Source organism: Callithrix jacchus, chromosome 17 (assembly GCF_049354715.1).
Source record: "Callithrix jacchus isolate 240 chromosome 17, calJac240_pri, whole genome shotgun sequence".
Lineage (NCBI taxonomy): Eukaryota > Metazoa > Chordata > Mammalia > Primates > Cebidae > Callithrix > Callithrix jacchus.
The window spans coordinates 54,230,627-54,245,736 of record NC_133518.1 but is presented as its reverse complement, the minus strand read 5'-3'; the positions used below and the strand labels follow the sequence as shown (position 1 = coordinate 54,245,736).

At 42.3% G+C, this 15,110-nt stretch overlaps 2 protein-coding genes and 1 non-coding gene across 9 annotated transcripts in view; 2 read left to right on the top strand and 1 right to left on the bottom strand.

Moving 5' to 3' along the window:
• Positions 1-20: 20 nt before the first annotated feature.
• EAF1 (ELL associated factor 1) lies at positions 21-15,080 on the bottom strand. Its single transcript, XM_035278344.3, has 6 exons — positions 14,385-15,080; positions 12,085-12,179; positions 9,890-10,026; positions 7,618-7,808; positions 5,623-5,856; positions 21-3,476 (listed from the first exon to the last, which is right to left on the bottom strand). Exons 1-6 carry the CDS (start codon positions 14,755-14,757, stop codon positions 3,430-3,432), a joined length of 1,077 nt encoding a protein of 358 aa, XP_035134235.2. The 5' UTR covers positions 14,758-15,080; the 3' UTR covers positions 21-3,429.
• LOC118149016 (U6 spliceosomal RNA) lies at positions 8,921-9,024 on the top strand. Its single transcript, XR_004736190.1, has one exon. It is a non-coding gene; the product is annotated as a U6 spliceosomal RNA (small nuclear RNA).
• Positions 14,725-15,110, top strand: part of METTL6 (methyltransferase 6, tRNA N3-cytidine) — a 42,955-nt gene continuing 42,569 nt past the window's right edge. For all 7 annotated transcript variants that reach the window (XR_013528655.1, XM_035278346.3, XM_008983852.5 and 4 more), the window contains exon 1: positions 14,725-14,868. The gene's annotated coding sequence lies outside the window, so the exon portion shown is untranslated. The remainder of the gene's footprint in view (positions 14,869-15,110) is intronic.

Genomic DNA, 15,110 nt, shown 5'->3' with positions numbered 1-15,110 from the left:
AAATGAAACCCACCAAGATGTTAAAGGTATTGCTGACCTTCATTTTTATTTAAATATAGTGATCTTTTAAGAGAATAAACAAAAAATACTTCACACAGAAAATATTTTACATAAATGTAAACATGCATGTCTACTTCATAATTAAGCAAAACAACAACAACAACTTTCAGGCACAAGATTTTAAAAATAAAGAACGAGACAACAAAACCAAGACAGAATTAATGGAAGCAACAAAAACTCACATTTCATAACTCTTCAATTGGTCTTATCTTCCAACCTACTGGTTAAGGCCTGAGTTTCAGAAATCCTATCTTCCTTGCCAAATAGAAACATCCAATTTGGCTGTATCTAACATTATCCCTGTAACACACTAATTCGCTTTCAAAATAATATAATAAATACATCACACACACACACACACACACACACATACACACACCCTGCTGAACGAGCCTCTCAAATAGGAAAATAAGGATTTAAGGATTTTGGAATTTTCAAGTTTTCCTACAACCGAAGCACATACACATACGTTAACCTCTGACATAGAAAAAATAATTCCAATAGAGAAATAAAATCATTAATGAGTGGCATGATTACAAATCTCTAGTTCATTTGTATTGTTTCCTCAATCACAACTTTACTAAGGCTTACTAAGCGCTTCAGACACCAGATTTAATTAAGTCTTTAATCTTGTCTAAATGACCCACAGTACAGTAGACATTGTACAGCGCAAAGAAAAGGCAATTTTAACAATTCAGTTAAAGACTTCTAACTCATGTAAATCAGCATGGATACTTTTCGGCTGTCTCCAAGTGCCTGGAATGCTTTCTTATGTCTATCCTCTGCACTTCACTGGCTGAGCAGTTTTCTCTGCCTTCTCCTTCCCCCACTAGGCTATAATCATTTGAATGTCCATTCCTGTGGCTACCCCAGAGAAGAGATAAGAATAGTCCCTGCTATTTTTTTTTCTTTTTGCAGAAATGGGGTCTCACCATGTTGCCCAGACTGTTCTCAAACTCCTGGACTCAAGCAATCCTCCCACCTCAGCCTCCCAAAGTGCTGGGATTACAGGCATGAGTCACCACAACACCCAGCCCAGTTCCTGCTTTTAAGGAGCTCATACTAACCAGAGTTCAAGCAAGGAAAAAAAAAAAGTCAGTATGTACACACAGGGCACTCCACAGAGCCTCAGAACAGGGGCTTGGAGCAGGAGAGAAGGAGAATGAGAGAAGGCATAGAGGCAGGAAGAACAAGTCTGGTTTAGCTGGCAGGAGGGCATCTGTGAGAAGCCATCTGTGAAGCCAAATTCTTGACTTCCAAAAAGAAAAGATTCTTACTCTGGAGGGTAAAGCTAGAGGGCAGAGGGACAGAACCACCAAAGGCTTTGTGCAGAGAATAAAACTGAAGCCATGCTAAAGAAAAACCATACAGTGTTGGGCAGGACAGATGGCAGGACCTGAGGGTCTGAAGCTCAGGAAGCTTGACTCACCAAGCCAGTGCCACATGCAAGCATTTCCTATAGAAACACGTCTTGACCCAACATGCCAAACACCACAGTCTGTCTTCAGAAATCAAGGCTTTCAGACAAAAGGTAGGAAAAAAGAGTGAGAGCTTTAACTAGGTATCTTTAGTTCAGGTTCCTGGAACCTGCCCCAGTTTGAGCAAGTTAAGGGCAGTGAAACAATTCCTACATCCAGTAACAATTCATGTCTCCTAATCATGACCTTGTGAAACCTTCCCCGAGCTGTCATTACCAAGGAATTATAAAGCAATTACCAATCCACTTAAATAAGTTCCTACCTGCCATTAAATCCACAAAATCTCATGATGGGCTGAGAACCTAGCATGAGGTCCTAGCGTAGACCTATTACCTACACTAGGGTAGATGGTGTGAGAATGCTGCTGGGCAACAGCTCCCTGGGCTTACTATGATGATGCAACAGTTGACTCTATGAGGTGTAATTATCATCAAAGCCCCCACCACAGACCACCTATTTCCTTTCTAAGTCCAGACTGCTTCCCTCCACTAGCAGGGAAGGGAGAGGCCATCTGAGTGGAGGGACCTGCGGAGGAAAAACTATTATTACTATCTTGATGTCCGCTGAACCAAAGTGGATGAAAATTTCTCAGGACATTCTCATAAAAACTACAGAAAGAGGCGACTCCATACTGATTACAGGATGATTTACCACACATTCCACATTCACCAAATACAGAACATTTACTAGTGACCAGTTTCCTGCAACAACAGATTCATTTGGAAACGGCACACCGTAGAAGACAATCTTGTGACTTTCTTCTAGTTGTATATAAAAAATACAAATTAGTCGGGGAGTCAGGTACAAACAGTGGTACAAAAGCATGAACAGAAATGCCTTATCAAAGAATGTGCTCATTTCATATTGCAGAACTCCTATCTAGATTCTGATTTTTAGAAACTTACTGCTGGTTCATTTGTTCTGAGAGGTCACACCTCTCTTGCACTACCTCCCCCTGCTAAAATCCACTGACTGAAGAATCCTTAGTACGGCTCCACATAGAACCAAAAGCCCGAACTGAACGGAGTCACATGTATCAGCACAGCAGCTACCAGTTTCATCTGCTCACCCAGTCTCATGTATTTAGGGACTGCCTGGATCTGAATTTAAGCTAGAAGCACCCGACACTTTTGTCTTTTAGAATCTAATCAACGTGCCAATGTACATCTACAAGTCCTATGTACAAAAATCTCTTGATTCCTACAAATGAGATTCAAGGGAGAGAAGAGCGAGGAAAGCCCGGAGAGGGGGCGGGAGACTAGCCACAAGCCGGTGTGTACTTCCCTTTCTTAGTCTGTAAATGATGGTCCTTACCAGCTGACACTCAAGGACTCCATTCTGAATTCTCAGATCCATTTCTGTCCAGGCTTCTCAGGCTGATTCAGACAAAACTTCCTTACCACTTTGTGTCAACGATTTAAAGCGGTTTTAACACATATATTTCTATGACGTAGTTTGAGGTTTTCCCTCTCTCTCCTAGCCCTCAAAGACTTTCATGTCACTGGTGTCAACCACTTGGCCAAACTGATGGCTGCTGAGGTTTAAAACTGAATCCCTGGCCTGGTGAAGATACGGCCTTTGCGTAACCTAGACCAGGGCACATCATTTGTCTTGTTTTTCATTAACAATGTTAACTAAATAGAAATATAACTGTTAGCTCTTCTACAGGTCTATTTAAACTTTGAAAGATGAGATTGTTCAAAAATGACACAAGAAAATCACCCATCACCACCAAGTTAACGACTTGAATATGTGAGAGCTCCAGAGCCTCAAACTCCTACTGCAGTCACTGATCCATAACATTTTCCTCTTGGCAATGGACTCCACACCAAAGTAGCCCGGTCTTGCGGCATGTTTGTGCACCAAAAAGTAGATTTCGAAAGATCCAGCACTAGTCATCACTGTCACTGCCAGACTCACTCAACTGCAAGTCATTTCCTATTAAAAAAAAAAAGTCAAATAGTAGAATCAAACAAAAGTGCAGAATTTAAAAATGATTTCCACACAATTTTTTGGTTAACTGCCTTGGCTATATCACACTACAGTAAAACCTTATTAATTCAACTTAGGGAAGAAAATATATTTGGCTCACTGAAACAAAACAGTGCAGTCAACATTTTAAAAAAGATGCTATTTTTGGCATCTGCAAAGCACAGCAATACTGCTTATTAGGGTAGAACAAAGAAGGAATATGCTAAACAGCTTTGAAGTGGCTTAATAAATAGCAAGAAAATATTTAAAATATGGTCGGGTACAATGGGTCATGCCTGTAATCCCAAGACTTTGGGAGGCCAAGGTGGGAGGATGACTTGAGGTCAGGAGTTCAAGATCAGCCTGGCCTACATAGTGAAACCTTGTCTCTACTAAAAACACAAAAATTATTCAGGCGTGGAGATGCATGCCTATAATCCCAGCTACTCTGGAGGCTGAGGTTGGAGAATCATTTGAAACTGGGAGGTGGAGGTTACAGTGAGTCAAGATTGCACAACTGCACTCCAGCCTGGGCAACAGAGCAAGACTCCATCTCAAAGGGAAGAAAAAAATATATATATTTAAAATAACTGATTCACCATTTGTTGGAACTAATCACATTAAGTTGCTTTATAAAAGCAACTTAAGAAAATATTGTTAGGTTTCCCATTAAGAAAAGTGATTACTGTTAACACCATTAATATGCTAATGCAGCATCTGTTCTGGCATACCTCTCTCCAGGATATTCACATTACCTTAAACTTCAAATCTGAACTAACAAGCTTTACAAAGCCCCAGATTCTTGCTTACTGTGCAGAATTTAGAAGAACTTAATTCTCAACATTTCAATCTAATACAATAGGAATACATCTAACAGAACTCCAGTTGATACTACTTGTAACAAAAGTGAATTTCTGTATTTCCGAATTGCTAATCTTTAAGCCAGTTCTCTTCAAAGTCTATTCTGAGGACTCGGGTCCACAAAACCCTTTCAGGGGGCTGATCCTGAAGTCACCCCTTTTCTAACTACCTACAATGCCAGATTTTCTTCATATACTTCGGTCTATGTTAAAGATGGGGCACATATGGCAATGTCTTGAGACATTTTTGACTGTTATGGGGCTGGGGAGGTGGGAGGAGATTGGTACTGGCCATCTAGTGGATAGAGGTCAGGGATGCTCTTAAACATCCAACAGTGTGCAGGACCACCTCCCACAACAAAGACTTATCTGGCCCAAAATGTCCATAGTGCTGAGGCTCAGATTATCTCCGCCTGGTCAACAACAGTTGTGTTAACTAGGTTAACTTCCCCACTGTTGCCTCTAGACCTTCCAACTTCCTCAAAGGAAGGTATACCAAAAGAGAACATTCACCAAGGTTCCAAAGAGAGAAAAGCATAGAAAATTAGACCTCTGCTCACCTTCAAAACAAGTAAATTTGTTTTTGTTTTCCTGTTTTACTTTAGCATCAACTCCATTAAAAGCCACCCAGGCTGGGCATGGTAATCCCAGCACTTTGGGAGGTGGGGAGATTACTTGTACTCAGGAGTTCAAGACCAGCCTGGGCAAAACAGAGAGACCTTGTCTTTACTGAAAATTTAAAAAATGGCCATGCATGGTGGCTCCTGCATGTAATCTCGGCACTTTGGGAAGCCAAGGTAGGTGGACTGCTTGAGTCTAGGAGTTCCAGACCATCCTGGGCAACATGGGGAAACCCTATCTCTGCAAAAAAATAAAAAGATCATGCCACTGCACTCCAGCCTGGGCAACAGAGCAAGACTTCATCTCCAAAAGAAAAAGAAGACCAAGAGGCCGAGAGCAGTGTGATGGCAGGTAGCTCCCCGAAAGCCCAGTATAAAAGCAAAAACAGCCTACCTGCTCATGCTTTAGCATTTTCCAGAGTTCACAAACACCAGTATGAGCCAGTGGGGAATAGAAAGAACAGATTTTTCATCTCATTTCCCTTTTTTACTATTTAGTAACTCACACCTTTCTGCTGCACATTATCTGTAATAATGCCTTAAATGTCTTTAGGTTTATAGGTTCTAGCAATAAGATAAACAGAAGCTACACCTATTGCCCTCTCTCAGTCATAAAGGGGAGCACACACTTACTAAGGGTGTTCATGAGCTGGTTGCTTCCTTGTGGCCGGCTGGTTCCGTTGGCAACCGCGGGCCTACTGCTGTAGGGCTGCTGGTGTGAAGGCTGCGGAGGAGACGCTGGGCCATTGTCCTCGCCTCCACTGCTGGAGCTGTCGTCATCACTTCCTGAAGAGCTCTCAGAGTCTGAAGAGCTGCTCCCGCTGCTGCTGCTCATCTGTTCAATAATGTCAACTTCAGCCCTCAGCTCTGCAATAAATGATATGACATGGGTCAGCACAGCAGCCCTTTTCAAAGCAACACATTGGAGCTCCTATAAATAGTAAATCAGCAAAACCAACAGCAATAAGAAATCATTTAAAACAAAGTCTTTCTTTTCAATTCCTTAAAAAACAGAAAATTACCAAAACCAAACAGAATCAATGGGAACATTAAATTCACTCAAAATAAACAAAAAGCAAGACTGTTTCAGAATAATGACTGTTCTGTGTAAAAAATCAATTAAGTCAATTTGCCTTTATCTACTAACAAAAAAAATTATGAATATTATTAACTATGGGATAAAACCATCATTCTCACATAAGAGAAAACAACTATTATGCAAAGTGGTTGAAAAATAAATTTGACTAGGACTTGGAAGGTCTGAGTGTTTGTTCTAGATTTACCTGTAACCAGCAGTGACACCCAAGTAGAAGTCAATAATTTTCTAAGCCACTCTGGAAAAATGAAAGCCAGACAGCCTTTAAGGTCCTTTCCAGCTCTCATGTCCCACAAATAAATGGAGGCTTGCAGGAAGAGCCATGGTGACTGAAGAAAAATGGTGAAACAACATTTTTCCTCTTCACTCTTTAAGTATCATGCCTGTCAGGTACTACGTTTTTTACAGACATAAAATAGGGAAGAAAAAACATGCCTTACCTAACCATTTCAAGAAAGATGCTAGATTTTCCTGTCCAAACATACCATGTAGCCTTAAATGGCTATGGCTCCTTTAAGCATGATTGGCAATAATTAACCACTCATGCTCGATTCCTATTCAGCCAAAGTGAAAACTTCCATAACAGCATTCCAGTAGCCATGAGGGGGAAAAAAAAAAACAAGAGGCAAAACAACTATGTACAGTGCAGAGTGTCTGCAGCCCTTCTACAGGGTGGAAAAGGCAAACTTCCCAAGGACGACTCTTTATCTTTCCCTACTATCAGTATGGATTTGTTTTCTAAAACGTACAAATATGAAACATGACACTTGGCCTCACAACTTCTAAAGAGTCTGGAGGACTAAAACCATTCATCACGTGAAGGAAAAAGTCAAGGTAAGCCTTTTTGTCTCAGGTTTGCAGTGGAGACAACCAAACCACACCTCTAAGTCTTTCTAGGCCAATATCTGTTTCCATTGGTCTTCATGGCCTCTCATATTCACACACTTTGTGTTAGCACAGAACATTTGCTTACAGTATTTTAAATGGCACTTTAATCTCCCCCCGCTGCCAAAAAGAGATGTTACTGCCAGGCTGGAGTTCAGTAGCTACCAACAGACATGATCAAAACACACTGTGGCCTTGAACTCCCAACTTCACGTGATCCTCCTGCCTCAGCCTTGAAAGTAGCTGAAACTACTAGTGTGCAGCACCATGGTCAGCCCCTCCAGAAGCTATACTAACGTAGAGCTCAGAAATATTGCCACCTACACTTAATCTTCACCTCCAACACCTAGAATCCTTTCTCCAGAGCCTTAAGAGGTATGCCATATGGAGCTTTGGATGGGAGTCACGCTTGTTTAAATCCTGGGCCCCTAAGCAGAATGCTACCAAGATAGCCACAAACTCAAGTCACTATTCCAGGACTCACCCTTGTCAAATGAGATAAGTGGCAGAGGGCCCCACTCTCCCCATCTCTGAACAGTGAGCTCTGCAGAAATTTTTTTGATGGCATTGAATGCCCCAGCCACCATATCAATACAGCAGTCAAGTGATCTCCATGTTGCTATCATGGATCCAGAAAATTTCTCTACCTCTTTTGATATCATCCAACTGAGGTTCAGGTGAGGGGTTATCTTTCAAGGGAGAAGTTTTGGGTCCAACTGGAGGCTTTGTTGGAGCTCTGAATGGCATAGGTGGTGGAGGTGGTGGCGGCTGTGATGTCTGTGGAGGACGAGTGGGCTGCTGTTCCATTCGGGCCTGGATTTTACTGCTCCCCTCAGCTCTGAAAGGAAATATAGACATTAAATCAGAAGGGGCAAAAATAGTGGTTCTCAAATTTCTCCAGGTGACTGAAAACTCAGAAGTCTCTGTAGAACCCCATGTTCTTTCCAGACCACTTCAAAATGCTGATATTTGTAATTTTATCATGTGAGCTATTCATTTGACATTTGAGTGTCTACTGTATTCCAGTACTATATTATGCATCAGGGATACAGAGATGAATAGAATATTCATAGCCCTCAATGAGCTCAAACGTTATAGCAAACAATGTAGGATACAATGCAACTATGAGAATCCATTTACTAGTAGAAAATACAGCCATGCGTCCCTTAACAATGAGAAATGCATCATGAGGTGATTTCATAATGCAAACATCAGAGTGTACTTACACAAACATAGATAGCATGTTATATAATTTTTTCACATGAAAAGCCAAATGTTCCATCATTACTGACTATCAATCACTTCCCCTACTTGATCTGCAATGCCATATCAGGTGCCATATATCAGGTTTCCATACATGCTCCATTAGGATCCAATGTCATATATGTAGTTCACTTATTGACTGAAACATCATTATGTAGTTATAATCATGAATGCATGAGTTCCTAAATGAACTAGCTCTTAAAATACTGCCCAGCTTGCAAATTTTTCCATTATCTATATACTGCTTATTCATTTCATCACATGCCAGCTCTTGCTCACAGACAAGCAGAGCTCCACCCCAAGCTGAGAATATTCTATCAGTTAACAATTTCTCTTGTAAATGGACTAGCTCAGTGCTTGTAAAACTTTTGCATATGCACAAATCACATGGTGATCTCTGCGGATTCAGATCTAATAGATGCTGAGATTCTGCCTGTCCAACAGAACCCAGATGATATGATGCTGTTCGTTCCCATATCACACTGAGTAGTAAGGGGATAGACCACAACCATCAGATATTGGAGGAGTAACAGTAGCACCTGGTTCACTGTAGGTAATGAACACAAATAAACAGAGTGGCAAGGCAGGAGCAAGGACTCTGCAGCACACTTTCTAGGGTGGGTCTAGCTCTCTAACCCTCGGTCTCCATATGTTCTTTTTGTTTTTAAAGATAATCATACATCTTTCATACTCTCTTCGCCAGCACATATACTAAAATTGGAACAATACAGAGATCGGCATGAACCCTGTGCAAGGAAAACACACAAATTCATGAAGCACTCCATATTTTTAATAAAAAGGGGTAAAAAATAATAATAGCAGCTTTCTAAAAATTACTTGTTAGCAAAAACAATGCACGGAAAGCATCTAGCAGAGCCTGGGGCATCATGACAGCCCCTCAATAAATGCTACCTATTTTCATTTTCTGTGCAATGAGTAAGGGACAAAAAAATGGCTTACTGAAACATAAAGAAAATCAGGTTGTGACAATCTTTATAATTTAATTCCTGTATTATAATAATTACTGTATTATAAGTGAGCTATGATCATGCCACTGCACTTTAGCCTGGATGACAGAGCAAGAGACCTTGACTCTTAATAATACTGTATTATAAGGTAAAAAATAGAACCACTCAGTTATTTCTATTTATAGAATGCATTTTTTATTTTCAAATTAACTCTAACTGGCTTCATTTTAGACATGTAATAACTGTTGAATTAAAGAGTTCACTATATTAAAAAACAGGCAAAGTTTTATTTTGGTATTATAGTGATCTCAAATATATCTTGTAAAAAATTAATGTCCTCACTCCAATGAAGCATAGTATATATTATTCTTTCATAATTATAAGTCTATAAGTTATCTTATTCCTTAGGTGGTACTGTAGCAATCATGAGATTAACAGAATTGGCTTAATTATAAAGTACATCGCTTTCCCTAATGGTTCCCATGTTTTAGGTCTTAAAAACATTATTTCTTTTTATTATATTTGAGTAAGACATATTTTACTGATTTGTCTGAGAAGACACAGGTAGAGCTGTTAAGATTATTGACAGAACACTATAAGGAAGCAGATGTTCACAACCTTATAAAAACTAAATAGATAAGACAGGTTTGGAAACATGATATAAACCTGCATCTAGCTATTCACATACCTTGTTTTCTTCACCTGAATGCTGCTACTGAGTTTTTCCAGTACATATTCACCAGTGTCATGATTAATAATAAGCACACAGTCTTTCTGGTAAGGCCGTTTGTTCCCCTTGAACACAGTCATGGGTGGCGTGGATCCCTATTTGCCACAAAAGTATAAGATGATCAAACTAAACATAGCAGTTATGAATACCAACTGAATTTACAGATGACTCTACCTGATGAAATGTTTTATTCGAGCTATTTAAAAAGAATAGACTGAACTGATTTCTATTTTAACTCCTTCTGGTTTCCCAGGCAAAAATAAAGGAGAAATAATATAGCAAGAATCTGTAAATGTGCAATGCATTCTAAGTAGTCAAGAAAGGTAGTATAAAAATTTTAAATTACTGTATATGTTCCGAGAGAGAAAAACAAATGAACTATTACTTGCATTATACTAAGCAGAGCTATCACTCTATATGGTACAACTGTGAGTGATCCCTTTATTTCTTCGAAATTAGAGAGTTCAAGGTTTCCCCTTCTCAAGGCAAGCAACCAACAGAGCATTTTCCAAGAGCAGGTCATTATCCTGGTTGGCTCAGAATAAATCAGTCAGGTCACTCATCTGCCTAAGCCTTTCAATCACTCCTCAGTTGCTCTCAAGCCAAAGGATAAAATCTTTAAACTAGCCAGGAAACCCTGCACTACTGGGCCCTTCCCTGGCTCTCCACCTTACCCTGCAGCAGATGCCCCTGGGCATGTGCTTCAAAGCAGAAGGCAATTGGCTTCTCTCAGATCCTCAAGCTCTCTCCTGCCTCTGGGCTTTAACAAGGCTTCTCTGGCTATATCCTGCCAGCTCTCTTTAAATTATCCAACCTCCAGATCTGCTCACAGGTTACTTCCTTAAGGAAGCCGCCCCTGATTTAGAATAACTGCTGTATTTTCTAGTATTTATTTAAACTCCAGACCATAAGCTCCACAAGGGCAAGAAATGTGCTTGTTTTGTTCAAGGTTGTATTCTTCATGCCTAGTGACGGGCCAATGTGTGGGAGGCATTCATTAATATTTGTCAAATATAGTATTTAATGCCTTGCTTAGAATCAAAAACCACTTGGCTCTTTGCTTATTTATATAGCAAACTATAGCGCTAGAAAGGACTTTAGGGACCATTTATCTAAACCTTTCATTTTACATATGGGAAACTAAGGTCCAAAGGGAGATGATGTAACCTGCCAAAGCCAAAAAGTAATCAAACAGCAGTTTGAATGGGCAGACCATTTTTCCTCAGTACAAAGCGTTCCAGATCTCCCTGTCTAGAGACTTTTCATTCTGTCACCAGCTACCAAGAACTTACGTTCCAGCATGGGGTGTGACATGCAATAACACATGTTCACTAAGAGCATCATGTGATCCTCTGGTGCTTCGTGATTAGTGCTGCCTTGGGCGCTAATTCACAAAAGTCTTTCTCTGCAAGGGTTCTTAATCCAGCTTTTAACTTAGTTCTCCATCCCTACATCAGTGGAATGTGCCAAACCTCTGGCTCCTGCCTGCCTTAACTCCTGGCTTGGTTGCCTCACACTCCTGAGCTGTTGTGGCCATATAATCAGCAGGGCGCCTAGACCTTTTCTCTCTAGAGTTGCTTGGGAGAAAAGCTATATCAAAAGTGGGGCTAGGTGTCCAAACAGGAACCTTGTCTACTCAGTAGCAGACAGAAGAAAAGGAAGCTTGGGCAAAATGACAAAGAATCTTTTTTTTTTTTAATGAGAGGGAGTCTCATTCCATCGTCCAGGCTGGAGTGCAGTGGCATGATCTTAGCTCACTGCAACCTCTACCTCCCAGGCTCAAGCGATCCTCCCACCTCAGCTTCCCAAGTACCTGGGACCACAGACATGCACCATCACCCCCAGCTCATTTTTTGTATTTTTTGTACAGACAGGGTTTCACCATATTGCCCAGGCTGGTCTTGAACCCCTGAGCTCAAGTTATCCATCCACTTCCGCCTCACAAAGTGCTAGGATTACAAGAATTATTTTTAATCAAGCACCTGCCTAGCATGAAGTCCACCCCACCCCACTCCCCCAAATCCCTTTTTTGCTTATGTTGCCACTTTAGAAATCTAAACATTTTTAAAAGTAGGAAGTTTAAATTGCAACAATATAAATGACAAGAATTCACTGTGATCCCACATTTAAAAAAAACAATGAAATAAACTCACAGGGATATGTGGCAGTGTAATTGTGACTTCATCTCCTTTACCAACTTGAAGCTCTCCTTCACAGGAAGTGTCTATAGATGCTGGTTTAAAATCATCTAAAGGGAAAGGAAACAAAGCACTTATCCCCCAGGTTACTAATAATAAGGCTTCCTGGGCATCTCCATTTAAGAATTTAAACTGTTATTACTCAGATGAATAGAAAATAAAACTAATTTAGAATTCTTAAACATCTATTTCTTTCTTTTTTTTTTTCTGGAGACAAAGTCTCACAGTCTCACTCTGTCACCCAGGCTGGAGTGCAATGTCATGGTCTCAGCTCATTGCAACTTCTGCTTCCCGGGTTCAAGACATTCTTCTGCCTCAGCTTCCCGAATAGCTGGGACTACAGATGCATGCTGCCGCGCCCGGCTAATTTTTTGTATTTTTTAGTAGAGACGGGGTTTCACTATGTTGCCCAGACTGGTATCAAATTCCTGAACTCAGGCAATCCGCCCACGTTGGCCTCCCAAAATGCTAGGATTACAGGAATGAGCCACTGCGTTCCGCCTTAAGAACCTGTTTCATTATGGAAAACCTCAGATACACAAAAGTAGAGAGAATGGTACAATGAGCCCTGGTGTACCATTATCCAGTTTCAATTATTACCAACTCAGGGACAATCTTGTTTCATCTACACCTCCACATACTTTTCCTCTGACCCTCTTTGAGTTATTCTAGGGGGGAAAAGAAATTTACAGGTTATTTTATTAAACAAAGACATTCCCTTCTCCCAAGGGAGAGATGAAAATTAATGCCTCATCATCCATAATAAGTTGCTTTTTTAGGGTTGTGAGGATCAAAAGTAATAGCATATGAAAAAGAATAGTGATGAGGTCTCACCATGCTGCCCAGCCTGGTCTCAAACTCCTGGGCTCAAGCTATCTGCCTGCCTCGGCCTCCCAAAGTACTGGGATTATAGTGTCAGCCACCACTCTTGGCCAGTTCCACAGCTTTAACCAAGACACTTCTGTAGATGTTCGGAGCAGACAACTGTATCTCCAAAATTTATCCTACTCATGTTTCTAAATTGCAGTTAAGAGTACAACACGAATAGCCATCTTAATTCACATTCACACCTGCCTCAAACTGCAGGCCAGGTGCACACATGAACTATATGATAAATTCCACCTTGCCCTTCACCAGAAGAAAACATCAACTTAGTAAACTGTTCAGGAAATGATGTTCTTATCTCATTCCCAATCTCCTCTCTCTGAAAGTGCTGGATCTGTCAGTAGGAAGCATAGTAATGGCATGGCAAGTGACCACACAAAGATGGAATTTCATTATCTAAGACGCCCTCTTCACGTGTGTTGAGTCACATCTATTAGGTCCTCTGACAAAAACAAGTCCTAACAACAGCGTTAGTGCCACGGAAACCAGAAGTTCATGAATCACGGAGGGATGCTCTGTCAGCCAATTCCTAACTGCCAAATCTTCACCCAGGACATAGGGTGGAAGTGCACTCGCTCAACAGAGTCTATAATCTGTAGAAAAAGGTCCGGCGTAATGACTATTTCGGCATTCCTTGCGCCTGCTCTCTTCTGCTTCCAAACATAGACCAATCTTTAACCTACCCCAGGCTCACGAACTCTAATTTGACCAAGGAACTTGGTCTGGAGGAAAAGCCAGGGTGGTAAAGGTAACCTCAAAAGAGATCCAAGTCAAAGGAAGCACAGAAAGGAGATGGAAAAAGACTCTGATGAGGACAGAGAGGTTGCCAATTCTTTGGCCGTAGAGCGGACAAAGCACAGTATCTGGGTGTCCAGGACCAGGTCGGAGGAGGAAAACAGGGAAGAGAATGGATTCGGAGGGAGTGGATGAGGCTCACAGCAAACAAGAACTGTCTTTTAAATGTGGGGAACCCTGATGGGAGCATCGGAAAGGAGGAAGAGGGGTGTCGAGGGGGAAGAAGTGGACCTGGATAAGAAAGGTTTGCCTGGTGAAGGAGGGGAAGGTTTGCCTTAGGGGCGAGGTGGGGGTCGGGGAGGGATGGAAATGGAAAGAGGCCAATGACCTTTGGAACTAGTGTTTGAGACTATGAGGTAGAAGAATAGAAGGGGGTGACGAAGATTTGGGAGAAATAATCTGGGTAAAAGAAGGAACAAATCGAAGTACGAAAGGATTTGGGGTTCGAGAGAAGGTAACTGACGCTGGCAGGGGGTTCCCTGGAATCTGAAGGGCTGAGGGAAGAAAGGAAGGAGTAGGGGTTGATATGTGGCGCCTGGAGCGGCCGAAGGGAACTGTGGGGAGCGCTGACTTACAACGAATCGTGTGGAAGGAGGCCCGCGGCCGCTTCTCGAAGCTCTCCCCAAGCCGCAGGCAATGTTCCTCGCGGTCCAGCAGCGGGTTCGCGGTCCCGTTCATGGTTCCGCACCGACCTCGCACCCGGATCGGCGCTCTCCTGGCACAGCCGCGACCCGAGCTTCCGGCGTTGGCGTCTGGAAGGACGCTGCTCCTGGGAGGACACCGCTCTGAAGCGCAAGGAAAGCCGAGCCGGCGCCCACAGGGGTTCGCAAGCAAGCCTTCTTCTCTGTCTCGGGGTGGAGGAAGAACCTGAGGCAGTAAGGCCGCGGGACTTCCGACGTTGGGTAGGAACTTCCGGGTTCCCAGCGGAAGTGGCGGGGGCGGTGCCATGACAAAAGAACTCCTCCCGGAGAATCCCACTGCGAGGTCCTCAGGATTGGCTCAGAGTTGTGCCGCGACGCCTCCCATATTCTGCCTCCGAAACTTGAAGCTGGGTGTGGGGTGAGTGCTCCTGGCCCTACCCCTACAGTTGAATTTAGGAACTGATGACAGTAACCCCTGAGCGTGGCTGACTAGATACGCGGGTCGGCTAGTCATTAAGGGCGCCCCTCCTCAGGGTCTAGGGCCCCACGTGGCCTAGTTTATCCTGAGTGTCCTGAGGTGGATCCGCGGGACCTCAGCCACGCGTCACTGGGTCTCTTCCTCCTGTTCGCGCGGTGATAGCGGTGCGAGAGCCTCAGTCC

What these genes read in the sequence shown, in the direction of transcription:
- EAF1 (XM_035278344.3), bottom strand. Translation starts at nt 14,757, where the DNA reads ATGGCACCGCCCCCGCCACTTCCGCTGGGAACCCGGAAGTTCCTACCC. An exon ending in CTCCTTCCACACGATTCGTT is followed by an intron (nt 12,180 to 14,384) that starts GTAAGTCAGCGC and finishes CTTTCCCTTTAG; the next exon opens with ATGATTTTAAACCAGCATCT. An exon ending in GTTGGATGATATCAAAAGAG is followed by an intron (nt 5,857 to 7,617) that starts GTAGAGAAATTT and finishes CATTTATTGCAG; the next exon opens with AGCTGAGGGCTGAAGTTGAC.